This window comes from Aquarana catesbeiana, linkage group LG05, assembly GCF_042186555.1.
Source record: "Aquarana catesbeiana isolate 2022-GZ linkage group LG05, ASM4218655v1, whole genome shotgun sequence".
NCBI classification, from domain to species: domain Eukaryota; kingdom Metazoa; phylum Chordata; class Amphibia; order Anura; family Ranidae; genus Aquarana; species Aquarana catesbeiana.
This window is the reverse complement of record NC_133328.1, coordinates 73,863,562-73,890,130: the sequence shown is the minus strand read 5'-3', so window position 1 is coordinate 73,890,130 and position 26,569 is coordinate 73,863,562. Positions and strand designations below refer to the sequence as shown.

Genomic DNA, 26,569 nt, shown 5'->3' with positions numbered 1-26,569 from the left:
GTTAATGACACCCCGAAGACAAGTCGCAAACGCAGTACATTAGCACTGGTTCTCCTGTACCATGCGGTGCGGTTGCAGTGAGTTTCCAAAAGTAATACATTCACTATTTTTGGTGCGGTGCTATTTTAGCCCATTTAAAATGGGAACATGCACAGAAATGCATGTGAATCGCACAGGAATGCACAGCATGCTCCTGTGCAATTCCCGGTGTGAACCAGCTCTTAAAGTGGTTGTAAACCCTTACAGACCACTTTAACCTACAGGTAAGCCTAGATTAAGGCTTACCTGTAGGTGCAAGAAATATCTCCTTAATCTACATGGTTAAGGAGATATTTTCCTAAAAACGGGCACCGATGTCTACGGCGCGAATGGCGCAGGCGAGCTGAGCATGCCGTTAGTGAAGGCGACCACGCCGTCACTGACGGCTCCCGCATGCATGCACCGGAGTGACGTCATCGCTGCTCCGGCCAGTCACAGTGCCGGAGCAGCGATACCCGGAAGTCACTCTGGGTATCATGGCGGCGACGGAGGAGGTGAACGAGGGTCACTTCGGGAGGCTTCGATCTCAGGTAAGTAATTCATAATGAGCTAGTATGCTATGCATGCATACTAGCTCATTATGCCTTTGTCCTGCAGGGTGTTTTGTTTTTTTTTGTTTTTTTTTAGAGAGGGTTTACTTCGTCTTTAATATATTTTTCTCGAACGATTTCAGCTTTCCAAAATACACTGGAAGCATAAAAGGGACTGGATGGATTGGGCACCATGCATGGATTTCTCTACAAGCAGGGTTCTAGGTAAGTTTGTAGAGATAGATTTGTGCTGCTCTGAGCTGTATTTATTGTGGGAGCCCAGCAATCAGATGTCTTACTTTTCATTGGAATTCCCCAATGTCAGTATAAATTGTATAAAACATTTCCTGTCTGGCTGCCAAGCCAACGCTGCAAGAGGAATTTTTATCTAAATTAAACCCGACAGCTCTTTTAGAGCATTTTCTGTCAGCCGGTGGTTGTTAATATATTTGTTTTCATCCTTCTAATCCCATCTGATGCAGAGCGGAAGTATAGATATAACAGAACTCCATTTACAACTAAACATTTAATCAGGGTGGGGCTGCAGACAACATTTTGTAACCCTCAATTTTTTAATTAAGGGAGGGTAGAGGGCAGGAGGGGGCTGATGGTGCCACCCACATCAATTTCAGCCGCTTTATCCAATAACAATAAACCGGCCAAAATACGCACTGTATGGAAGCTTAAAGTTGAACTCTGGGCAAAAAAAAAAAAAAAAAAAAAAAGGCGCAACCTCACTGCAAGGGTTAACTGCTTTTTTTTGTCTAGGGAAGAGATAAAGGGAGATATACTTACCTGATCCCCCTGCACTCCCCACATTCTAGCAGTCTTCAGTCCTGACGTCATCAAGCCCAGAGCGGCTTCCATAGCCCAGATCTGGATGTGAGTCCACTGCTGGATCCTGGGAAGCGCAGTTTGCCTCTGGAGTGGAGGATCAGGTGAATATAAGAATTTCTTCTCTTCTCTGGACAAAATGAGCACTTTGCCAACACTGCAAGTGTTGCCTGGAGTTGGGCTTTAAGTCCAGTAGTTCATTCAGAAAATGTAAAGCATTCTTTGAATGGCACCTGTGCTGAGCAGCCGACCTCCTGTGTTCAAAATGCAGTAAGGCCAGCCACTTGGCACGGGACCCGGGCAAGTGGACATCACTGGAGAGTAGCAGTGTCTATTTCTGTGGTTTCCGGCTTGCAGGGGCATTGGCCAGGTGTGGTATTTGCATAGTTACATTGGTCCAAGCTGGACTAATGCAACTATATAAAAATATACCATACTTAGAATTCGTATGCAGAATGACGGGCGCAGCAAGGAATCAGTTATCCTGACTGGACGTCATATGATCTGGAACAGGATAAGCCGCTCACGCGTGCCGTTCTGTAGTGCGGTGTGTCGCTGTAAGGGCCCTTTCGCACTGGGGCGGTTTGCAGGCGCTATTGCGCTAATAATAGCGCCTGCAAACTAACCTGAAACAGCCGCTGCTGTCTCTCCAGTGTGAAAGCCCCGAGGGCTTTCACACTGGAGCAGTGCGCTAGCAGGACGGTAAAAAAAGTCCTGCTAGCAGCATCTTCAGAGCGGGGAAGGAGTGGAGTATACACTGCTCCTTCACCACTCCTGCCCATTGAAATCAATGGGACAGCGTGGCTATACCGCCAGCAAAGTGTCTCTGCAGAGGCGCTTTGCGGTGGTTTTTAACCCTTTCTCGGCCACTAGCGGGGTGGTTTTACCGGGATTACTGACGGTAAAGCGCCGCTTACAATAGCGGCGCTTTACCGCCGCCGCCGCCCCCGCCCCAGTGTGAAAGGGACCTTACAAACCACATCTCTGAATTTGGTAAAGAGCCTATGACGTAGGCTCTTTACCATGTGATCAGCTGTGTCCAATCACAGCTGATCACATGGTAACAAGGAAGTGCCATTTATTGGATTTTCCTCTATTCGCGCTGACAAGGCGCGAGTAGAGGGGAGCCGAACAGCGGCTCCCCTGACAGGGGGGTCTGCGCTGATAATCAGCGCGTCGATTATCAATGCGGGCCCTTTAGGGATGCCCACAAGTGCCAACCCGTGCCCACCAGGGATGCAAACCCATGCCCACCAGGGATGCCAATCAATGCCCATTTCAGGGATGCCAATCAGTGCCCACCAGAGATGGCAATCAGTGCCCATCAGTAATGCTTATCACCTATCAGTGTCCATCATTGACCCTCAGTGCCGCCCATCAGTGCCGCCTATCAGTACCTCATCATCAGTGCCACCTCATCAGTGCCCATCAATGCAGCCTCAGCAGTGCTGGTCAGTGAAGGGGAAAAATTATTTATTTACAAAATTTTATAACAGAAACAAAGAAAAACTTTTTTTGTTTCAAAATGTTTTGTCTTTTTTTATTTGTTTAGCAAAAAGTAAAAAACCCAGCGGTGATTAAATACCACCAAAAGAAAGCTCTATTTGTGGGGAAAAAAAATGATAAAAATTTCATTTGGGTACAGTGTTGTATGACCGCGCAATTGTCATTCAAAGTGTGAGAGCGCTGGAAGCTGAAAATTGGTCTGGGCAGGAAGAGGGTGAAAGTGCCCGATATTGAGGTGGTTAGGAATGTTATTTCTCTGGCTGTCATTGTGATGCTCTGACTTGTTGTCTGAGTCACTGACCAATAAAAAAAATAGTAATAATAGTTCTGACAATTTTCTGACACTTGGCATGCTTGTTCCTGGACTTTGATTTAAAAATACTAAACTCAGACACAACCAGGCATTTAGCATTTTTAGAAGTAAGTTACCAAGACAGAGAACGCTCAGAGAGTTCATTCACAACAGCCTACACTGCACAGTGTTTTCATACACAGGCACAATGCAAAGGCAAGGCAATCTGCCTTGAATCCTATGAGTTCATTTGAAGTGGTGTGCGCACCAATAGGACATGCTGTACTTTATTCAGCATGGCATGTTGGGAAGTACTACACCGCATCACAACGCACTGCAGTGAATAAAGATAACTGAAATGTCATTTTGGGATTGATTTACTAAAACTGGAGAGTGCAAAATCTGGTGCAGCTGTGCATTATAGCCAATCAGCTTCCAGGTTTTTTGTCAAAGCTTCATTGAACAAGGTGAAGTTAGAAGCTGATTGGCTACCATGTACAACTGCACCAGATTATGCACTCTCCAGTTTTAGTAAATCAACTCCTATGTGACATTTTAATAAAGTAAAAAAAAAAAGAAAAAATAGTGAGCTGAGTCATTAGAAAGCACCAGCATGGCTTCCTTCCCAGCACCCACCAGTGGCCTTGGTACAAAGTGGCCGCTGCTGTGAACAAGCCAAAAAATGTGCAGCAGTTTGCCAACTATGTGATGGAGCTTATTTCTCCTCCCCTACAACTTCCAGTACATATTGCATTGCCTACAAAACCGGCTTTTCTGATGATGACGATGATGTCAGAACAGCAAGGTTGCAGATAACCATCTGCTACACCCATTGTAACCAGTACAGATCATCCATGGGAACCAGTAATATTGGGAAAACTGGAAGGGGATCATAAGGGCACAAAATGTAAAAGGCAAATAAAGAAACAGTAAAATATAACTTAAGAAGTGAACAATATCATGCAGAGATAATACAGGCAGAAACACTCAGAAATGTATACTTTGACTTTAAAAGTTTTTTAGTAACGTACCTGTTTTTTATGTGGTAGTATACAGCAAGGGCTACGCTGTAAAAGAAAAATGTGCGCTTTAACTTTCTTAAACAGAACAATCAATAAATGACATGATAAAATGTAGATCCCGGTCCGGATCCATCCACTTTTAGGCGGTCCCTGAAAACCCTTCTCTTTAGAGAAGCCTATCCTTCCCCCGCCTAACCACTGTACATTTATTATCTCCATCAGCTCATCCCCCCACTGTTTTTTACCTTTTATATCATTTGATCTTCCCTTTTAGATTGTAAGATCTAACGAGCAGGGCCCTCTGATCCCTCCTGTATTGAATTGTATTATAACTGTACTGTCTGTCCTCATGTTGTAAAGTGCAGCGCAAACTGTTGGCCCTATATAAATCCTGTATAATAATAATAATAATGTAGTAATAAACTCTTAGATTGTAAGCTCTAAGGAGCAGGGCCCTCTGATTCCTACTGTATTAAAATGTATTGTATTTGTACTGTCTGCCCTCATGTTGTAAAGCGCTACGTAAACTGTTGGCGCTATATAAATACTGTATAATAATAATAATAATAAACACTCTTCTCTCTTAGATTATTGTGTCTCAAGAAGGGCAGGTTCACACCTGAATTTCATAGGAACGTGTTCCCGTGTGGTTCAGTGCAGTGCGATTTTCAGCCAATTCATTTAAATCGGCTGAAACGGCACTGGATCGCACTAAAAGTAATGCATGTACTACTTTTCAAAAAAGCACTGGGATAAGAGTCTTACATAAATAAATTAAATTGTAAGCATCCCCATCAGTGGTTAGGCCCCTTTCAGACTGCCGCGACTTAATTTTACCACGATTTTGCAGTGATTTCAGGGAATGCCTGTGTAAACTTGAGGTCTATGGACCTCAACTCGCATGAAAGTCGAACCAAAGTAGTACAGGGGCTACTTTAAAGTCGGCATGACTTGAAGTCGCACATATATGAATGGTTATCATTGGAGATCAAGGGGGGGGGGGGGACTTGTTATGTGACTTTGCAGTCCCAATTCGCAGGACAAGTCGCACAAATGTGAAATGGGCCTTTATGGTTTGTCTCAACATTCTTAACTGATACATTTGCGGGGCAGCTTGTTCTTTTGAACAACAAGAGACTTACTGGCCAGATCACCAGGTGAAAATAAAGGAAAGAAAACATAAAAGAGAAAAATAATGCAGACACCACATTTAAGAATTGGTAAGCTGCAATATAATAAATGTTTGCTTTGGGTTTAATACTGCTTTAAAGTATTACTAAACCCAGGACCCTGCATTCACCATATCTGGTCTCCCACAGTACACAGAACATGGAAATGCAATTATTTCAGTAAATATAAACCACTCAATAACTTTTCTCATGAGCAGTATATAGCAGTCTTGTGACTTCTATCAGTGTCTGGTTAAAGCTTGTAGGAGGAGTTTTTATTCTACTCTGACTGTCCTATGAGCACCCTCCCAAGAAAAACTCTATAGCAATACACACCAAACTGCACATGTGCAGAGTGCCCCCAAGGCTCTATCTTATCAGGAGATAGATTAAGAACAGTGTAAGATGGAGAGGATCATTGAAGACAGAATTAAACAGCCTTTTTACACAATGTGGATGATTAAAATGTTTGTAAACCCTCACAGACCACTTTTTGCTACAGGTAAGTCTATAATTAGGCTTACCTGTAGCTACCCAGGATATCTCCTAAACCTGCACGGTTTAGGAGATACCCCCTGTATTTGCATGTGCCGACGTCATCGACACATGCGCACTGAAGCAATGGCACATATATGCCGTTTGCTTCAGCGAGTTGCCGTTAACGCATCATCGCGGCTCCGGTCAATCACAGCGCCGGAGCTGCGATACCCAGAAGTAACCCCCAGGAGTGATGTCGCCGGCCGGGGCTGTGTACGGGCACCGCAGCGGGGGCTTCGATCTAAGGTGAGTATTACATAATGAGCTAGTATGCTATGCATACTAGCTCATTATGCCTTTGTCTTGCAGGTGTTAGTTTTTTTTTTGTTTGTTTTTTCAAAGTGGGTTTACAACCACTTTAACCCCTTAGGTTCCATAGTGAGTAATAACAAGCATGCTTTACTGTATATACAGACTGATTTTACTGGGGTTTTTTTTAGTAACACTTTATATTTTTAACTAGATGTACATTTGTTTCCACAGGAAGGCATATGTGTAGGAGGAAGAAGAAATAAATGCTTCTAGGAACTATAAATAGTCCCTGGTGTGGTCACTCATACCATAAATCTATGAGACGCGTACATTTTTCACACAATACAAGCAGCTTAAAGAAAACTATAGCAGGGGGTCTGGGGACAACCTTGAATTCTGCATGCTTGGGATCTGGAGTCCCCAACACATGGTACAGAGCCATGTCCTGCTACCAGGACCCCTACATCCCACATCTCTACTAGAGTACAATTCTATTTCAATAAAAAGCTCCATCTACCATCATGGCCTCTTCCATCACTTGTTTCATCGATCAATGGCATATTATGGTATCATCCAGTCAGTCAACATTAGGAAAAAGGGGCAGACTTACCATTTAATGGTATACTTGAGGTTAGGTTGGCTGACTGTGCTGTCATCAAGGTAAATAGTAGAACAAGAGCTGTACTTTCTTCTCAACTGTCCAGGAGGATGCTATAGAGAAAGACAAAGGATGTTCAATGAAAAGAAGCAAACATTACGTCAAATCCACAATGTATCAATTTACGGATAGTGGAATATATCTCCCCAGCAGCCCAGCTTCTCCCCTGCCACAACTAGAAAACGCCTGGCTCAGCATTAGTCAATCGGAAGGTGTATCTTTTTCAGATTCAACACAAGAATAAAACAGAGAATGCAAGAATTGTGACAGCACACTTTAGCCTACGGCCCCTTTTACACATGCAGACCGTTTGTCTGTTTTTCATCCATCCATTGACTGATGAACAATGGATATCAATGCATCTCTATGGAAAAATGGATGTAAACGGATGATCATGCGTTTATATCCGTTTACGTCTGCTTCCGTCAGCATCCGTTTATTTGAGAGAATCGAAGCCCTATTTTTCTTCAGTTAAAAAAAACAGATCAAATGTAAAGCAGATGTAAAAGGACAAGCGGTCCATTTTTGCATGAAAAAATGGCTCCAAGAATCAAGTGGTCAACCACTTGACCTCCAGAAGGTTTTACCCCCCTTCATGACCAGGGCCTTTGTTTGCGATACGGCACTCCGTGATTTTAACTGACAATTACGCAGTCGTGTGAGGCTGTACCCAAATAACATTTATGTCCTTTTTTTTTTTCCCCCACATATAGAGCTTTCTTTTGGTGGTCTTTGATCACCTCTGCCGTTTTTATTTTTTGAACTATAAACAAAAAAATCTGACAATTTTGAAAAAAAAAAAAACAATATTTTTTATTTTCTGCTATAAAACACATCCAATAAAAAAGAAATGTAAAAAAAAATCTTATTTCTTCATCAGTTTAGGTCGAAATGTATTCTGCTACATATTATTGGTAAAAAAATCCCAATATGCGTATATTGATTGGTTTGCGCAAAAGTTATAGTGTCCAAAAACGATGGTGTATATATTTATGGAATTTTTATTTATTTATTTTTACTAGCAATGGCAGCGATCAGCGACTTACAGTGGGACTGCGATATTGCAGTGGACAAATCGGACACCTGACACTTTTTTATGAACCAGTGACACCAATAAAGTGATCAGTGCTAAAAATATGCACTGTCACTGTACTAATGAGACTGGCAGGGAAGGGGTTAGCATCGGGGCAATCAAGGAGTTAAATGTGTGGCCAACATGTGTACCTGCGTGTGCTGTTTTTACTAAGCAATATGCTGTTTTTTAGATCCTGCAGGAAGAAAAAAACAGCACATTGCTGCTGCCAGAAGAGAGCCCTCTGTTTGTTTACCTACACAAGGCTCTCTTTGGTAATGTCTGAAGCCGATTGCCAGGTGGTGGCGACCAATCAGCAGCTGGCACCCACTAAATTGTTTGTGCTGCAGCAAATCGCAGCACAGCCGAGGCGGTGGGAGCGCTCTCTTCCCCGGGGCAGGTAGCTCACGTACTAGGTATGTGATCCTGCACAGGAGAGCCGCCTTGCTGCCGTATATGTACAGTATACAGTTGGCATGTGGTTGAAGAGGAGCTCCAGTCTCCTTCCAAAAAATTGAGAGTCAGCAGCTACAAATACTGTAGCTGCTGACTTTTAATATAGAGACACTTACCTGCCCCCGGATCCAGCGATGTCCACACCGGAGCCGCTTCTTCAATCAGCTTCGGATGTTGGCACCAGCATCTTCACTAAGGAAAACTGGCAGTGAAGTCTTGAGGCTTCACAACCAGCTTTCAACCGTGCATGTGCCATGTGATCGGTCCCATAGTCTTCTAGGATCTGTGTCACCCGAGCCGATTCTTCAGTCGGCTTCAGGCGTAGGCATCTTCCCTAAGGGAAACCGGCAGTAAAGGCTTGCGGATCTACAGCCGGCTTCCAACTGCGCGTGCGCGAGCCCCGCTGCGCTTGGGAATTGGTCCCACAGTCTTCGGAGACCTGTGAGGGAGGGCCAAGCGTACGTTCAGATCGCCATGGCGATCTGACCGAAAGTGGGAGAGTGAGTACCTGTCAAAATCAGGTACCCCCCCCTCAAAAAAAAAATGTGTCAATTGTAAATGAGAAGGGGGTAGGAGGAGGAAGAGCAGAACATCCCCTTTTAGGTGAAGTTCCGCTTTAAGGACTCTAGCTGGTGGATGTAAAAACTGATGTAAAAAAGGAAGAAAAACTGATGTAAATTTCATCATTTTTTTTTTTAAATGTGACCGAACTGATGAAATGAACATTCCGCATGTGTAAAATGGGCTTAATGCTGCCCCAACACATGAAAAAAAACACAGGAAAAAAAGGTGCCTCGTGAAATGACACAATCACACCAGGAGGCAGAAAATGATCTATTATGCATTACACAGGAGTGAGCTGGCCATGAGACAGAGCTAAGCAAATCAGGCTGAGAGCCTTAAAATATATGTGAAATGTGTAGATGTCCACAGTCAGGGTGTAGTGGAAGCAGGTTCTAAGTATTTAGTGATAATATTAACGTTTAAAAAGTTCCCTTATTCATTTATGTATTAAGGGGTCATTTCACCACTATAGGACTGTTGCTCGTGCACAGCCAGGGCCCATGGAAGGAGTGCAAGATTCCAGCCCCGGGACCTGAAGACTAGTGAAGAACTAGCCCAGGTGAAAACGGTGCTGGACAGGTAAGTGTTCTTTTATTACAAGTCAATAAATACAGTATTTGTAGCTGCTCACTTTTATTTTAAGTTTTTTTTCTAGAGTGCAGAACTGCTTTAAGCATAATGCATTTAAATGAACCTCTACCCATACTGGTCCAGTGCTATCATATGCCTACCTTGCTTTTTCAATGGCTTTAAAATAGTTTATTCATTACTAATCCTGGAGAAGTATGTAAAACAAGGGATTTGACTTGCTGTTTTTTCTTCTTATAGGACAGTGAGACAGAAAACACTGAAGCAAGAAGCAACCAGACATCGGGGGTTATGTACTAAAACTGGAGAGTGCAAAAACTGGTGCAGCTCTGCATAGGAACCAATCATCTTCCAGGTTTTACTGTCAAAATCTACTTGAACACGCTAAATTTAGAAGCTGATTGGCTACCAGATTCTGAGTAAATCTCCCCCATAGCATTTTTAGAAGGAGGTCAGGCCTTGGCAGTCTACATATTACTTTCAGCACAAGCTTGTTTTCTGCAAATAGACTTGCAGTAAGATATTAACCACTTCCGGACCGCCGCACGCCGATGTACGTCCAAACTTTGAAGGGGGATATCGTTGTTATGGCAGCAGCTAGCTGCCATAACCCCGGTATCCCCATTTTCGTGCGGCGGTCAGCTTTCAGATAAAAGTGGTCCCTGCAGTGGATTCGCCACGAGATCACTTATCGGTGGCGGGAGAGGGGCCCCCCCTCCCGCCGCAATCCGGTGCCCTCCGCCGCTTACCGGAGCCGTCGGTAGCGGCAGAGGCGATGGTGTCCGTCCCCCTCCTGTGCCTGGAGACGAGTGAGGCTAAGATGGTGCCCACTCGTCTCCATGACACTGCTGGGCAGAAGCGACGTCAAAACGTCACATCCACCCACGCCTCTTAAAAGCATATTTTTTTCAATGTCATTTTTTTAAATTACTTTTTTTTATTTTTTTATTATTGCATTTTAGTGTAAATATGAGATCTGAGGTCTTTTTGACCCCAGATCTCGTATTTAAGAGGTCCTGCCATGCTTTTTTCTATTACAAGGGATGTTTACATTCCTTGTAATAGGAATAAAAGTGACACAATTTTTTTTTTTTTTTTAAACAGTGTAAAAATAAATAAAATAATGTAAAATAAATAATAAAAATATATTTTTTTTTTAAAACCCCCCCGTCCCGACGAGCTCGCGTGCAGAAGCGAACGCATACGCGAGTAGCGCCCGCATATGAAAACGGTGGTCAAACCATACGTGAGGTATCGCCACGACCGGTAGAGCGAGAGCAATAATTCTAGCCCTAGACCTCCTCTGTAACGCAAAACATGCAACCTTTAGAATTTTTTAAACGTCACCTATGGAGATTATTGAGGGTAAAAGTTTGACGCCATTCCACGAGCGGGCGCAATTTTGAAGTGTGACATGTTGGGTATCAATTTACTCGGCGTAACATTATATTTCACAATATAAAAAAAAATTGGGCTAACTTTACTGTTGTCTTATTTTTTTTATTCAAAAAAGTGAATTTTTTCCAAACAAAAGTGCGCTTATAAGACCGCTGCACAAATACGGTGCAAAAAAAAAAAGTATTGCAATGACCGCCATTTTATTCTCTAGGGTGTTAGAAAAAAAACCATATATAATGTCTGGGGGTTCTAAGTAATTTTCTAGCAAAAAAAAATGTTTTAAACACCTAAAATCCAAAACGAGGCTGGTTCTTAAGTGGTTAAGAGAAGTAAAACACAATCACTGTGAAGCAGAGAAACCCTATACTAATTGTTTTTTTCAACCGCAGGAAAAAACAAACAAAAACAAAACAGCTCAGTCTCTAATATGCACCCCGCAGTACTCTGTGTTCACCACAAGATGTCCTCAGTCTTCTAGGATGAATGACACCCAATGCCACGCAGTTCCGAAGACTGAGAAGATCCTGTCAGTGCAGAGAATAATGGGCCCACCTCTATGGTGGCACCATCACGGCAGCCTACATTTGGTCTGAAGACTTTGGAAAAAGGGGGCATTAAAAAAATATACATATATATACACTTAGCAAAATTATAAACACAACACTTTTGTGTTTGCCCCTATTTATCATGAGCTGAACTCAAAGATCTACAACTTTTTCTATGTACACAAAAGGCATATTTCTCTCAAATATTCTTCACAAATCTGTCTAAATCTGTGTTAGTGAGCACTTCTCCTTTGCCGAGATAATCCATCCACCTCACAGGTGTGGCATATCAAGATACTGATTAGACAGCACGATTATTGCACAGGTGTGCCTTAGGCTGGCCACAATAAAAGGCCACTCTAAAATGTGCAGTTTTATCACACAGGACAATGCCACAGATGTCAAAAGTTTTGAGGGAGCGTGCAATTGGCATGCTGACTGCAAGAATGTCCACCAGAGCTGTTGCCCCTGAATTGAATGTTCATTTCTCTACCATAAGCCGTTTCAGAGAATTTGATAGTACATTCAACCGGCCTCACAACCGCAGACCACATGTAACCACACCAGCCCAGGACCTCCACATCCAGCATCTTCACCTCCAAGATCATCTGAGACCAGCCACTCAGACAGCTGCTGCAACAATCGGTTTACATAACCAAAGACTTTCTGCACAAACTGTCAGAAATCATCAGGGAAGCTCATCTGGATGCTTGTAGTTCTCATCGGGGTCTTAACCTGACTGCAGTTCGTCATCGTAACCGAATTGAGTGGGCAAATGCTCACATTCGATGGCATCTGGCACTTTGGAGAGTTGTTCTCTTCACGGATGAATCCCAGTTTCCACTGTACAGGGCAGATGGCAGACAGCATGTATGGCGTTGTGTGGGTGAGCTGTTTGCTGATGTCAACGTTGTGTATCGAGTGGCCCATGGTGGCGGTGGGGTTATGGTATGGGCAGGTGTATGCTATGAACAATGAACACAGGTGCATTTTATTGATGACATTTTGAATGCACAGAGATACCGTGACGAGATCCTGAGGCCCATTGTTGTACCATTCATCCACGACCATCACCTCATGTTGCAACATGATAATGCACGGCCCCATGTTCCAAGGATCTGTATACAATTCCTGGAAGCTGAAAACATCCCAGTTCTTGCATGGCCAGCATACTCACCAGACATGTCACCCATTGAGCATGTTTGGGATGCTCTGGATCGGCGTATACGACAGCGTGTTCCGGTTCCTGACAATATCCAGCAACTTCGCACAACCATTGAAAAGGAATGGACCAAAATTCCACAGGCCACAATCAACAACCTGATCAACTCTGTGCGAAGGAGATGTGCTGCACTGCATGAGACAAAATGTGGTCACTCCAGATACTGACTGGTTTTCGAACCCCCCCCAGTACAATTAAAATGCACATTTTATAGTGGCCTTTTATTGTGGTCAGTCTAAGGCACACCTGTGCAATAATCATGCTGTCTAATCAGCATCTTGATATGCCACACCTGTGAGGTGGATGGATTATCTTGGCAAAGGAGAAGTGCTCACTAACACAGATTTAGCCTAGATTCACATTAGAGGGATTGTCATGCGATTTGAGAGAGATCGCAGCCTATTGAAGGCAATGACACTGTTCCAATCGGTGTGGCATTGATTTTGCAGCGCCGCACCGATTTGCAAAAGTAGTTCCTGGACTACTTTTGCCGATTTCAGGTGCGACTTCAATAGACATCTGTGCATGAAGCCACACAGATGTCTATCAAGTAGCACCTGAAATTGTGCTGACCTTGCTACTTTGAAATCGCGCTACTTCAAGTGAAGTAGCATCAATGTGAACCAGGGCCTAGACAGATTTGTGAAGAATATTTGAGAGAAATAGGCCTTTTGTGTACATAGAAAAAGTTGTAGATCTTTGAGTTCAGCTCATGATAAATAGGGGCACACACAAAAGTGTTGCATTTATAATTTATATATACACACACACACACTGAGGGAAAAGAGTATTTGATCCCTTGCTGATTTTGTACGTTTGCCCACTGACAAAGAAATAAACAGTCTATACATTTTTCGGTTTATTTTTAACAGTAACAGAATAACAACAAAAATATCCAGAAAAACACATTTCAAAAAAGTTATAAATTGATTTGCATTTTTAATGAGTGAAATAAGTATTTGACCTCTTTGCAAAACATGACTTAGTACTTGGTGGCAAAACCCTTGTTGGCAATCACAGAGGTCAGACATTTCTTTTAGTTGGCCACCAGGTTTGCACACATCTCAGGAGTAATTTGGTTCCTCTCCTCTTTGCAGATCCTCTACAAGTCATTAAGGTTTTGAGGCTGACGTTTGGTAACTTCAACCTTCAGCTCCCTCCACATATTATCTGTGAGTTTAAGGTATGGAGACTGGCTAGGCCACTCCAGGATCTTAATGTGCTTCTCCTTAGGCCTCTCCATGTGTTTTGGATCGTTGTCATGCTGGAATACCCATCCACTAGCAATTTTCAATGCCCTGGCTGAGGGAAGGAGGTTCTCACACAAGATTTGAAGGTATATGGCCCCATCCATCATCCCTTTGAAGCGGTAAAGTTATCCTGTCCCCTTAGCAAAAAAACACCCCCAAAGCATAATGTTTCTACCTCCAGGAGGCAGCATTCCTCCTCCTCCTCCAAACACGGTGAGTTGAGTTGATGCCAAAGAGCTTGATTTTGGTCTCATCTGACCACAACACTTTCACTCAATTCTCCTCTGAATCATTCAGATGTTCATTAGCAAACTTCAGACGGGCTGTACATGTGCTTTCTTGAGCAGGGGGACATTGTGGGCGCTGCAGGATTTCAGTCCTTCCCAGCTGCCTTGAGATCATTGACAAGATTCTCCCATGTAGTTCTGGGCTGATTCCTCACCATTCTCATGATCATTGAAACTCCACAAGGTGAGATCTTGCATGGAACCCCAGACCGAGGGAGATTGATGGTTATTTTGTGCTTCTTTCATTTGCAAATAATCGTACCAACTGTTGTCACCCTCTCACCAAGCTGCTTGGTCTTGTAGCCCATTTCAGCCTTGTGTAGGTCTACAATCTTGTCCCTGACATGCTTGGACAGCTCTTTGGTTTTGGCCATGGTGGAGAGATTGGAATCTGATTGATTGCTTCTATGGACAGGGGTCTTTTATACAGGTAACAAGCTGAGATTAGAAGCACTCCCTTTAAGAGAGTACTCCTAATCTCAGCTTGTTACCTGTATGGGATCAAATACTTATTTCACTCGTTAAAATGCAAATCAATTTCTAACTTTTTTGAAATGCATTTTTCTGGATATTTTTGTTGTTATTCTGTCTCTCACTTGTATACTGCTGGGAAGGCCCCCAGTTGAAAGTGGTGAGGGTGCGGAAATAACCTGCAGTTAGGCTTTAATGACACGGCAACATTTATTCTTATGAGCTAGTCATATCTGTATTTCTACATAAAAATACTTACAAATTCCTTTCAGTGGAAGTCTTATCATCAATGTTTACTGCCATGAAAACAGTATATTTTTTAGCAGCCGTGACAGGGGTTAATAAGGGAGCTCAGAGCCATTCATCTCAGTGTATTGGGAAATGAAAGATGTGCCCTCTGTATCTGACCTTCATTTAGTGCGTCCGCCATTCATTGCCTTTGCTGTGGAAAAGCTGATCGCTGTAGATGCTCGGCAGCATACGCACTAATATCAACTCCTTTTGAATTTTAAAACACAGTTTAAGGATCTTTATATACTTCTCTAAGTGGAAATAAAAGTGGTATTAAAACCCAAAACCAAAAATGTAATTTATTGCAGCTTACCAATCATTAGATGTGACGTCTGCATTAGTTTTCTGTTTTTAGTTTTTCCCTTTGTTTTCAACTGATTATCTGGCCAGTAACACCCCTCCTGTATCAGAGTGCCTCCACTCTGGATGAAGGAGCACAGGGGCCCAGCAGGCAGCAGCATTGCCAGTCTGGAGGGAGATACCCTAGCAGGTTTAAATACACTAATAAATATAAGCCAAACTCCAGGTAATACTTAAGAAGTAGTTTTTTTCCCTTTGGGATAAAGGTTTTACATAAATCAAGAATAACTGATCATTGTAAGCACCCCTATCAGTTTTAAATGGTTTGTCCCATCTCTGTTAATGAAAACATTCTGCTGGAGAGCTTTTGAAAAACAGACTTACTGGCTGAATTACCAGATAAAAATAGAAGAAAGCCAGCCTAAAAAAAGAAAATGAATGCAGCCATCACATCTAAGGATTGGTAAGCTGCAATATAATAACAGTTTGCTTTTGGGTTTAATACTGCTTTAACCCCTTCACGCCCACGCTATAGCCAAAAGACGGCTACAGCGCGGGCCTAAATTGCTAGGAGGGCGTCCATGTATGTCCTCCCGTGCATGAGCTGCCTGCATGCTCTGTGGTGAGCGAGTCTGAGACTCAGCTGATCACACATCGGAGTAAGGGGCCGATCCCGACCCCTTACCATGTGATCAGTTGTCAGCCAATGACAGCTGATCACGTGATGTAAACAGAGCTGGCAATTGGCAATTTTTTTCCTCACGCTAACAGCGCGAGGAGTAAAAAAAACCCGATCACCGGCTTCTGTCAGAGGGACATTAGTCCCAAACACGGAGAGCCACCACCGCCCCATCCCGTGCCCACCAGTGCCACCTACCAGTGAAAATCAGTGCTGCCTATCAGTGCCACCTATCAATGCCCACCAGTGCCAAATATCAGTGACGATCAGTGCTGCCAATCAGTGCCTCTGCATCAGTGCTGCCTATCAGTGTCACCTACCAGTGCCACCTATCATTGTCACCTACTAGTGCCCATCAGTGCACCTATCAGTGCCCATCAGTGCAGCCTCATCAGTGCACATCAATGAAGGAGAAAAAACTGGATTTTTGACTTACCATAAAATCCATTTCTCTGAGTTCATTGACAGACACAGCGCTCCATTATTCCTAACCAATGGGTTATATCGCCCCCTACAGGGGTAGGACACTAGGCACAAAAAAAGACTTGGCTACGCCCATGGGCAGTCCTAGGTGATATACACCCCCCTCTCTGCTATAGGCCTTCAGTTTAGTAACAAGCAGTGTCAGAAGCATCAAAACTCCTTAGAGGGGTGGGTGCTGTGTCTGTCAATGAACTGAAATGGATTTTACGGAAAGTAAAAAATCCCATTTTCTCTTTCGTTTATTGACAGACACAGTGCTCCATTATTCAGAACCATAGGGACGTCCCAAAGCAGTGGCACACACAAGAGCCAACCAGGTAACAGGAGCTCAAAACAGAACAAACTGGAGCCCAACCTGAACAATACCCCTTCAAGAGGGAATAGAGCCTCTAAACAGCCACCTGCAACACCTTGCAGCCAACAGAGGCATCCGCAGATGCAACACATCCACTTCATAGACCGTTGTGAAAGTGTACACCAACGACCAAGTGGCCGCCTTGCAAACTTGTGCAACGGACGCCTGATGATGAAAGGCCCAAGCACTAAGCGCCCGAGAAGAATGCGCCGTAACAGGGAAAGGAGGAACACGATCCCTGACAGAATAGGCCAGAGTCATCATCTGTCTGATCCATCCAGAAATGGTCACAGAAGAAGCAGACAGCCCCTTTCTTGTCCCATCCGTGATACCCAACATATCATGCTTTAAAATTGCGCACACTCATGGAATGGCGCCAAACTTCAGTACTTAAAAATCTCCATAGGCGACGCTTTAAAATTTTTTACAGGTTACATATTTAGGGTTACAGAGGAGATCTTGGGCTAGAATTGTTGCTTTTACTCTAACGCATGCAGCAATACCTCACATGTATGATTTGAACGCTGTTTAACCGACTTATGTATGCGTTCGCTTCTGTGTGTGAGCACGCGGGGACGGGGGCGCTTTTTTTTTTAATTCTTTATTTTACTTTTATTTTTACACTTTCTTTTTAAAAAAAAAATAATTTTAATCACTTTTTTTCCTATTACAAGGAATGTAAACATCCCTTGTAATAGGAATAGTGCATGATAGGTCCTCTTTATGGAGAGATGTGAGGTCAATAAGACCCCACATTTCTCCTCGCCGTGTCCTCGGCTTTGTTTACTTCCGCCGGCCCGGACGTGATGTCATAACGTCACGCCCGGGCCTCCGAGGGTCATAGAGATGACTGGGGACCATCTGTCCCTCAGAAATCTCTATGGCTAACTTCCGCCGGTGGTAGATTTATTCTCTGGCTCACCTATTGCACGGGTGAGTTGGGAGAAGCACCGGTGGGCGGTGGGAGCGCCCCCTCCTGCTGCCTGTAAGAACGATCAAGCAGCTGAACTGCCGCCATGATTGTTCTTACGGTGCACAGAATCGCCGGTGGAAAAAAATGATTTCTGGATGAGGCCTGTAGCTGAAGGCATTATCCAGATATCCCCACTCAATGTACATGATGTCATATGACGTACTGCCGTGGGGAAGTGGTTAAGTGTCTAGATGACCTGGGGAGTAGGCTGTCATATCCAGTATATGGATCAGTAGAATAAGGCCACAGTGGAGGGTAAAAAAGAAGCCAATTCTTTTATTGGTAATACAATACAAAGAATCCAATGGGTTTTGTCCCATGAAACATGTTGGTCTCTTTGTATTTTATTGACAATTAAGGAATTGATTTTAAACTTTACCCTTTATATTATCCCGTACTGGTGACCCGGTTCAACTGATCCATGATGTGAAAGACCCCCATTGGAGCTGACAAAACTACATATATATATGCCCACAGATTCCGTTCTACATGGTTATTGCAATGGAACAATTAACATATTACAATCCAATATTTATTACTTACGTGATTTATATAAAGGCTTTTTCGCTTTTCTCTCACTGTGAAAATACAACAAGAACATTAGATTGGCAGTAGCAGAGTCAAGCACAGTTAAAACAACATCTGTGTAGTTATAAGGGGAGTAAATATGCAGAAAGAACACACAATTCCTAGATGTTATTGTATTTGGCCCCAAACCGAAGGCATGTTCTGCTTCATTTGTTGTAAAATAGTCAGTCTGCTAGAACCTGATTTTTAACCTTGCGGAAGCCACTGATTGGCTTCTCTGGGCATTCTGCCTCCCGTAACCATTTATACTTCTTCTACTATAGAAGAAACCCCTTGTACCAAAGGTAAGGTGAAAGAACCCGCAGGGTCGTTAATAGACAGATCAAACCAACAGTAAAAAAGTATAAATTTTATTACAAAATGTCAATAACATACATATAAAAACAATACATTTAAAGCATGAGAGCCATAGTAAATACCCTGAATATTACAATTGTATAGATAGGTCACCATCCTGATGCAGAAAGGACTGGCGGCGATCGACACAGTGTATATAACACCTTACATTTTACGGACTGAAAGTCCTTCTTCAGATGTTTTATGTTATTAATTCAGATAAGTATGAAATTTCTACAAGGGAAGGTATATAAGTAAATTTAACATTGACCTACTTATATACCTTCTCTTGTAGAAATTTCATACTTATCTGAATTAATAACATAAAACATCTGAAGAAGGACTTTCAGACCATAACATGTAAGGTGTTATATACACTGTGTCGATCGCCGCCAGTCCTTTCTGCATCAGGATGGTGACCTATCTATACAATTGTAATATTCAGGGTATTTACTATGGCTCTCATGCTTTAAATGTATTGTTTTTATATGTATGTTATTGACATTATGTAATAAAATTTATACTTTTTTACTTTTGGTTTGATCTGTCTATTAACGACCCTGAGGGTCTTTCACCTTACCTTTGGTACAAGGTGTTTCTTCTATGGTTTTCAATATTTGGGTCAGACAGACCAAACCTTTTCACACGCAGTCCCATCCTTGCCCTACCTTTTGACTTCTTCTACTATGAACAGGGAAGTTTCAAGTCTCCCTCTGCATATAAAGTATATGATAAATGATAGACCCAGCAGCACAGTATCACCCCCTCCACTGCCCACAGCTGGAGCCCTGAAAGATGTAGGCTGGTGTGTGATTTAGCTTGCCCAAAAATCTACCCATAACTAAAACCGCAGTTCTGGTAGACTGACCATTTAAAGTGTATGTACAGCCAGAATGTTTAACTTTATTCATAGAGTGGAGAAGTGGTAGAACCTCTGGTAAGTTTTTATAGCTGTGTCCTTACTGGAAAGATTCCACCTCTCTTTTACTACTGGTGGTCATTGTCAATGGGACAAAATGTGATGGGAATTCAAAACCTTTACAGTTGTCACCAGAACAAGAGGTGAGGGTGCACCTTTTCCAATGGATTCATCTTTTCCAATGACAACTGTCTAGGAGGGAACTCCTCCTCACTTTAGAGAGATTTCCTCTTACTTCCTGCTGAGTCTCCAGGACAGTAAGGGAAGAGAAATCTCCCCAATGGGACACAGATAGAAGGAAAAAAAAAACTTACAGGGGTGTTCACCCTTCCAGTCCTTCTCAATTGGGGTTCCTCCAGCTGTGGCTGGTTGACCTTCCATCTGATGGTACCTACATATTTGTGGATCCAACACCAGTCAGCGGTATGACACTAAAGATATTTTTAGCCAATTGCAAGGCTGGTACTCTGACCACCACTGTAAGGGGGCATTCTTCTCACTGACCACCAATGTAAGGGGCATTATTTCCACTAGCCACCGATGAATTAATTTTAGCGGGGGTTCTCTGGCACCCAAAATCATTTCAAGGCTTTCTCTGGCATAAAAAAAGGTGGAGAAATATTGCTCTACTCTGTCCAAAACTAAAAAGTTTTGGCTATGCAAACACTTTATTATCTCTGCAAGACAGTGGAAACAAAAAGAGAGGGGGAGATTTACTAAAACTGGAGTACACAGAAGTACCTGGTGCATCTGTGCATGCTAGCCAATCACTTTCTAACTTCAGCTTGTTCAATGAAGCTTTCACAATAAAACTTTGAAGCCGATTGGTTAATATGCACTGCTGCACCAGATTCTGTGTGCTCCAGTTTTAGTAAATCTCCTCCATTGCGACACAACTATGTATATTATAGAATACAATGAGAGACACCATTTTTGTTTTCAGTTGCTTATTTTTATGTTGCTTTTAAAGTCTAACTATAGGCAAAAATGTTTTTTTCATTTTGGATAGAGCAAGGAAGGGTTATAACCCCTGTCAGATTTTTTTTTCGCCATCTGTGTCCCATCGCGGAGATTTCTCTTCACTCCCTGTCTTATAACCAAACAGGAAGTGAGATTAAAATTTTTAAAAAAAGGAATCACTTAGGGACCCCCAGGTCACCAGGACTAGTGTTGTCCCCATTGTAAGATGTCCCCTCTATTACTTTTCTGGGGACAAACCAAAATTTGGGATTTTCTTTAACTTTCACTTTCAATGATAATGGTAAACAGGACAAATAGAGAGGGTGAATCTCCTCAAAGAGGACGCGGACAGCAGTAAAAACTGACAGGTGTTCTAACCTATCACCCCTCTATCCAAAACTAAAGAAAAATGTTTTGCCTTTAGGTCCACTTTAAGGCTCCATTATCAATTTTAGTATTTGCTAAAATCTACTTTAAAGGCTAAGTTCACCTTTAAATAAAATATAATAAAAGCATATTTTTTTTAGGTAAAATAAAGTGGAATTTATTTATTTATTTTACACGGGAGCCTGCAAAGTATTTAAACCACGATCAGTGGATGGTAGGTGCAATGTTAGGCTCCTATAGCTCTCTGCCCATACCGCTGTAGGGCTTTCAGTTGCTGTGCTGCAGGAAGCTGAATTTGAAGTCCACTGAGAACTACAAGTCCATCTGCTGCAGTGGCAGGCGGGACTTGTAGTTTCTTCATTCACAGATCTCTGTGAATAAATTATGCAACTGTGCAGATGGAGAACTGCACAGCCGTGCCAATTTTATATGTGATAGTGGCTGAGGAGGGAGAACCCTTGTCCGCTCCCCTGGGCTCAGGGGGTGAGGGTTGGGGTGCTTAGCTACATGTTACACCCTGAATATGGGTGTAACATGTAACACGTTGCTAAAGGTGGAGATAACCTTTAATTCTTTTGCCCAATTTTTTATATTTTACAGGCAGAAAGCCATGCTTGATAGAAAAACAAGTAAAATTTTCACACCATCTGTTTGGGATTTGCTGAGGAAGATTGTGCTTGCCCGAGGATGATCAGAGGGGTTAAATTCCATATTCATATCTAGAAATGAAAAGAAAAAAAATAAAATTTAATCTGCATGTAGTTCAAGTGGGAGAGCAATGTAAGCATTGTTTATTCAAGCAGACAAGAGCAATTTATAGACAAGAAAACAATTTGCCATCCCCAGACAAAAAGCAATTTACAACGCTAAAGAAATTATTTCTGCATAATAAGGCAACCTATGGCGGGAACAATCAAGAAGAAAAACAAATATAGAGAAGAAAATAGGGCACTGAATATGACAATTCAAGAGAATGATTTGGTTTCTCTACCCTAAGAAATTATTTTATGTGAGGCATGCAATCAAAGCAGCTCCAGTCTATAGTACAAGTTTCTAAAGTTGCCCATGTAAACATGCCCATAGACTATAGCAGATGTCCGATCACACCTATGGGGCACCTAAGGAAACCGCTGGCTGAAAGACATCATGGAGAACAGATTAGATAACGTTATCTGGCTATTGTATGCAGCACCTATGGGTATAAGCCACAGCACCCGTGGGTATAAGCCACAGCACCCGTGGGTATAAGCCACAGCACCCGTGGGTATAAGCCACAGCACCCGTGGGTATAAGCCACAGCACTCGTGGGTATAAGCCACAGCACCCATGGATATAAGCCACAGCACCCATGGGTATAAGCCACAGGTGTCTATAGGATGCCTCTTGTCCATCGGCCAAAACACAAATGATCACCCAATTACTTCCAGCGCCCTTCAGTCTATATAATCAGCTTCACACATCACTAACCAGTCAAGTTCTCTCATTTTTCCTGTTCAGATTCAACAATAAAAAAAATTATCTAATTGCTATGGGCAACTATTTTTCCCCCAGACAATCTGATAGATGAGATCCGATAAGACTGACATAGGTTGGCTATAGATGATCCTTTGTTTTTTTGTTCAACATGGTTTCCCCCACTTACACATTCGAGATGGATGGGGGAATCACTCCCGCTGATCTATTGTATTCCGACATTGGGGAGACTTCTCCGCCGTCAAAATACACCAATCAGCACAGCCGGCTATAGTCTGCAGCATTGATTGAGTGGCACAAATCCGACAGGGTGATTGTATAGAAGTGGATCGGTCTGTGCTGAGCCGGCCGAATTTGGATCCATGTGTGGCCAGCTTTAGAGAAAAAAAATCTATTTAAAAGGGGCTGTGTACATACTGCAGACTTCATGTTTAATAGTCAATCTTACAGCAAAACATGAAAGTTAAAGCTTGCTTAGTGACCATGGCAAGCTGACCTAATAACCCTCTGCTCCTGGTATAATAAATTAGTCCAGTCTGTTCTTATGCATCAAAAGCTAAATTAAAGAAATTACTATGTTACCATGGAAATTATATGGTTGTTTCATTTTTTTTTTTTTTAATGTACTTGGAAAATGGTCAGTGGAATCCAGCTGGCTGCTAGGCATAAAAAGTCCCTTTTCTAGGTGAGGCCTCGTTTTTACCATCTTTAAGGGCTATATATCATTTAGGGCGCATTCACACTAGAATACAATGCGGGAGACCCACGTTCCATGCACGTTTTCCAAACAGCATTCACAACGCACTGGGTGTTCGATCTGCTGCTGGTGTCAATGTATTCCTAATGACACTCCAAACGCAGATTGAAAATGCAGTGCATTTATCTGCACTGTATTGTATGGTACTGCAGTACAATGCGATCCGGTTGCAGTGTGTTTTTAATAGTGCATGTACTACTTTTGGTGCAATCCAATGTGATTTCAGCCCATTCATGAAAATCGCACTGCACTAAATCTCACAGGAATGTGGAACTTAGGTGTAAACCAGCCCAGAGTTTTCCTTGTGCCTTTGGATTTGCAAATAAAACATATTTTGCACTCAAGAGTATACAGTTCATGTAGCAAAAGCTATCAGCTTATTTAGTATAATGGTGCAAAATAAGGAAAACTGAACAATGCAAACTTTGTACAGAAACAACCAATAAGAATAAAAATTGCTTTGGTCTGGTTTTTGTAAAAGAAACTGGAGGAGAATTCCAAGTCTTGCAAAAATAACATAATTGCACCTGTACTGTAAAAAAATTGAAATTACCCCTTATTTGGAGTTGTTGGTGAGGATTGGAGTGGATTGGATATCCAATTCACTATGACTGTATAAATTATGTCAGAGGAAGTGACGGGTCCGATCACATGGCCCCTTATGACGTCAGACATGCTGATGAAATGTGTCGGTTTACGCAATAGGTCACTGTGCTGGAGCGCAGGTGGAATGCAGCTTGGCATATTGGCTCCATTTTATGTGCTTTTTTTACTGGAACAAATGTTTATGAATAAATGGCTACAAGTTACGCTATGAGGAGTTCTTTTCTTTTCTCCTTCACTTATAAACCCCGTCTGGCTACATTGCTGATGAGAGGTGTCTGCATCGGTGGTTACATCATTTACTTCGCTGGTGAGAGGCATCTATACGTCTTACCAGACGCTGCCAGACCTTGCTGGAAAGAAGTCTCCTACGTGCATGCGCGGGAGTGACGACATCGCGGCTCCGGCCACTCACAGCGGCGGAGCACCGAACCCGGAAGACACGCCAAGGGGAAATGTCAGCTCCCTCAGCGGTGACTGGGAATAGCTGCCGACGCCTTGTTCTAAGGTAAGTATTTCATAATGAGCTAGTATCTGTTGCATACTAGCTCATTATGCCTTTTGCCTTACAGGTTTTTTTTTTTAAAAAACTTTTGTGCGGGTATACAACCACTTTAAAGTGGTTGTAAAGGCAGAAGGTTTTTTATCTTAATGCATTCTATGCAATAACCCTTTCATGACTAAGCCTATTTTTGAAATTTGGTGTTTACAAGTTAAAATCCGTATTTTTTGCTAGAAAATTACTTAGAACCCCCAAGCATTATATATTTTTTTTTAGCAGAGAATCTAGAGAATAAAATGGCGATTGTTGCAATATTTTATATCACACGGTATTTGTGCAGCGGTGTTTTAAACGCAAATTTTTGGGAAAAGGGACACTTTCATGAATTTTAAAAAATCCAAATAGTAAAGTTACCCCAATTTTTTTGTATAATGTGAAAGATGATGTTATGCCGAGTAAATATATACCAAACATGTCAAGCTTTATAATTGCACACACGAATGGCGACAAACTACAGTACCTAAGAATTTCCACAGGCGATGTTTTAAATTTTTTTTACGGTTACCAGGTTAGAGTTACAGAGGAGGTCTAATGCTAGAATTATTGCTCTCGCTCTGACGATCGCGGCGATACCTTACATGTGTGATTTGAACACCGTTTACATATGCGGACGCGACTTCCGTATGCGTTTTCTTTGCTGCACAAGCTCATGGGGACGGGGGCGCTTTAAAATTTTTTCTTATTTATTTTATTTATTTTTATAAATTGTGTTTAAAAAATAATTTTTTGATCACTTTTATTGCTGTCACAAAGAATGTAAACATCCCTCGTGACAGTAATAGGTGGTGACAGGTACTCTTTATGGAGGGATCGGGGGTCTAAAAGACCTTTGCACTTTACAGTATTCAGATCGCCGAAAACGGCGATTATGAATACTGTGTATCTTTTTAAAACCGGCGCCATTGGCAGCCGAGTAAAAACATTATGCTGTGGTGGGGCACAGCATAATGTTGGGGGGGGTGTCAGGGCCCCCTCTGGCCCCCCCCTAGTGACGCCATTGCGCAAAACCACTACACAGGGCAGGTAAATATAAAATGTTTGTTATTTTTACCTAAACAACAACGGAAAAAAAAACAATCACTTTAAGGGTCGGTTCACACTAGGACGACTTGGGATCCGACTTGTAAGCCCTCAAGTCCCCCCAAGTTGCCCCAAGAAGAGATTTGCATTACAGTGAATGAGAGCGTCTTAATTGACACTACTGAAGTCGCTCCGACTTCAGAAAAGGTCCCTGTACTACTTTGATCCGACTTCTAGGCGACCTGTACTCATAGAAATCAATGGAAGTCGCCTCCGGCTCCTTTCACACTTCTGTGACTTGGGATCTGACTTGTGAGACCCCAAGTTGCAGGACATGTGAAATTCAATGTGTGTCTATGAGAGCCATCCCTACTGATACTACTGAAGTCACAGAGACTTCAGAAAAGAGTTCCTGCACTACTTTGGTCCGACTTTTGATGCGACTTTGGTCCAGAGAATGTAAAGTCACATCAAAGTTGCACTGTAAAGTTGCGGTGCGAGTCACGTGACTTTGTCGTCTCACAAGTGTCAAAGGAGCCTAGGTGGCCCTTGCTCTTCAAAAGGTTGAGCACCCCTGCTGTAGCCCCTCACCACGCTGACATCTGAAACAAATAGGGGCTTAGACACATTTCAATGTCATATCTCCCAAATATCTCAAGTGTCAGGATGTACAGAATACAGATAACAGAAGGTAGATACTACAAAACAGATAGTATTCTCAGAAAACCTATAGATCATTCAGATTATTAGCACTTCATTCATCAGTCACCCCGAAGGGTGAACTGGGAACATTTTGTCATCCCCACAGCGCCCTGCAGGGTCCGGGTCCGGGCTGACTCCGTGCTCTGTACTGGAGACGGTAAAATCAATATTACAGAGTGACTGACATCTGATACACAGAACATTTCTACAACCTGTCATTTCTGTTATAAGCGAAAGAAGTAGAACTCTGAGAATGGGCTTAATAAATGACACCATTCTTTTCAGATACTGTGGCTAAACCATCCTGATTATTAAAACCGGCAAAGGTGCTCCAAATAACATGTCGCATTTAAAATGAAATGTGCTGAGTGGTGGTAATTATTATCCTGGCATTCAACACATGCAGCCAGCTCCAATCATGGCTGGATCTCTATAGTTACCAGTAGGAAAGAATGCCCAGAATCCGAGCCTCTGCAAGTACATGGTAGT

At 42.5% G+C, this 26,569-nt stretch overlaps 1 protein-coding gene across 1 annotated transcript in view; it reads right to left on the bottom strand.

The window, feature by feature from the left end:
* Positions 1 to 26,569, bottom strand: part of CCNY (cyclin Y) — a 195,573-nt gene that overhangs the window by 28,592 nt on the left and 140,412 nt on the right. Inside the window, exons 2-5 of the mRNA XM_073629888.1 lie at positions 21,608 to 21,682; positions 18,317 to 18,351; positions 6,792 to 6,892; positions 4,233 to 4,268 (exon numbers count right to left, since the gene is read on the bottom strand). Coding sequence (XP_073485989.1) covers positions 4,233 to 4,268; positions 6,792 to 6,892; positions 18,317 to 18,351; positions 21,608 to 21,682 — 247 coding nt within the window. The remainder of the gene's footprint in view (positions 1 to 4,232; positions 4,269 to 6,791; positions 6,893 to 18,316; positions 18,352 to 21,607; positions 21,683 to 26,569) is intronic.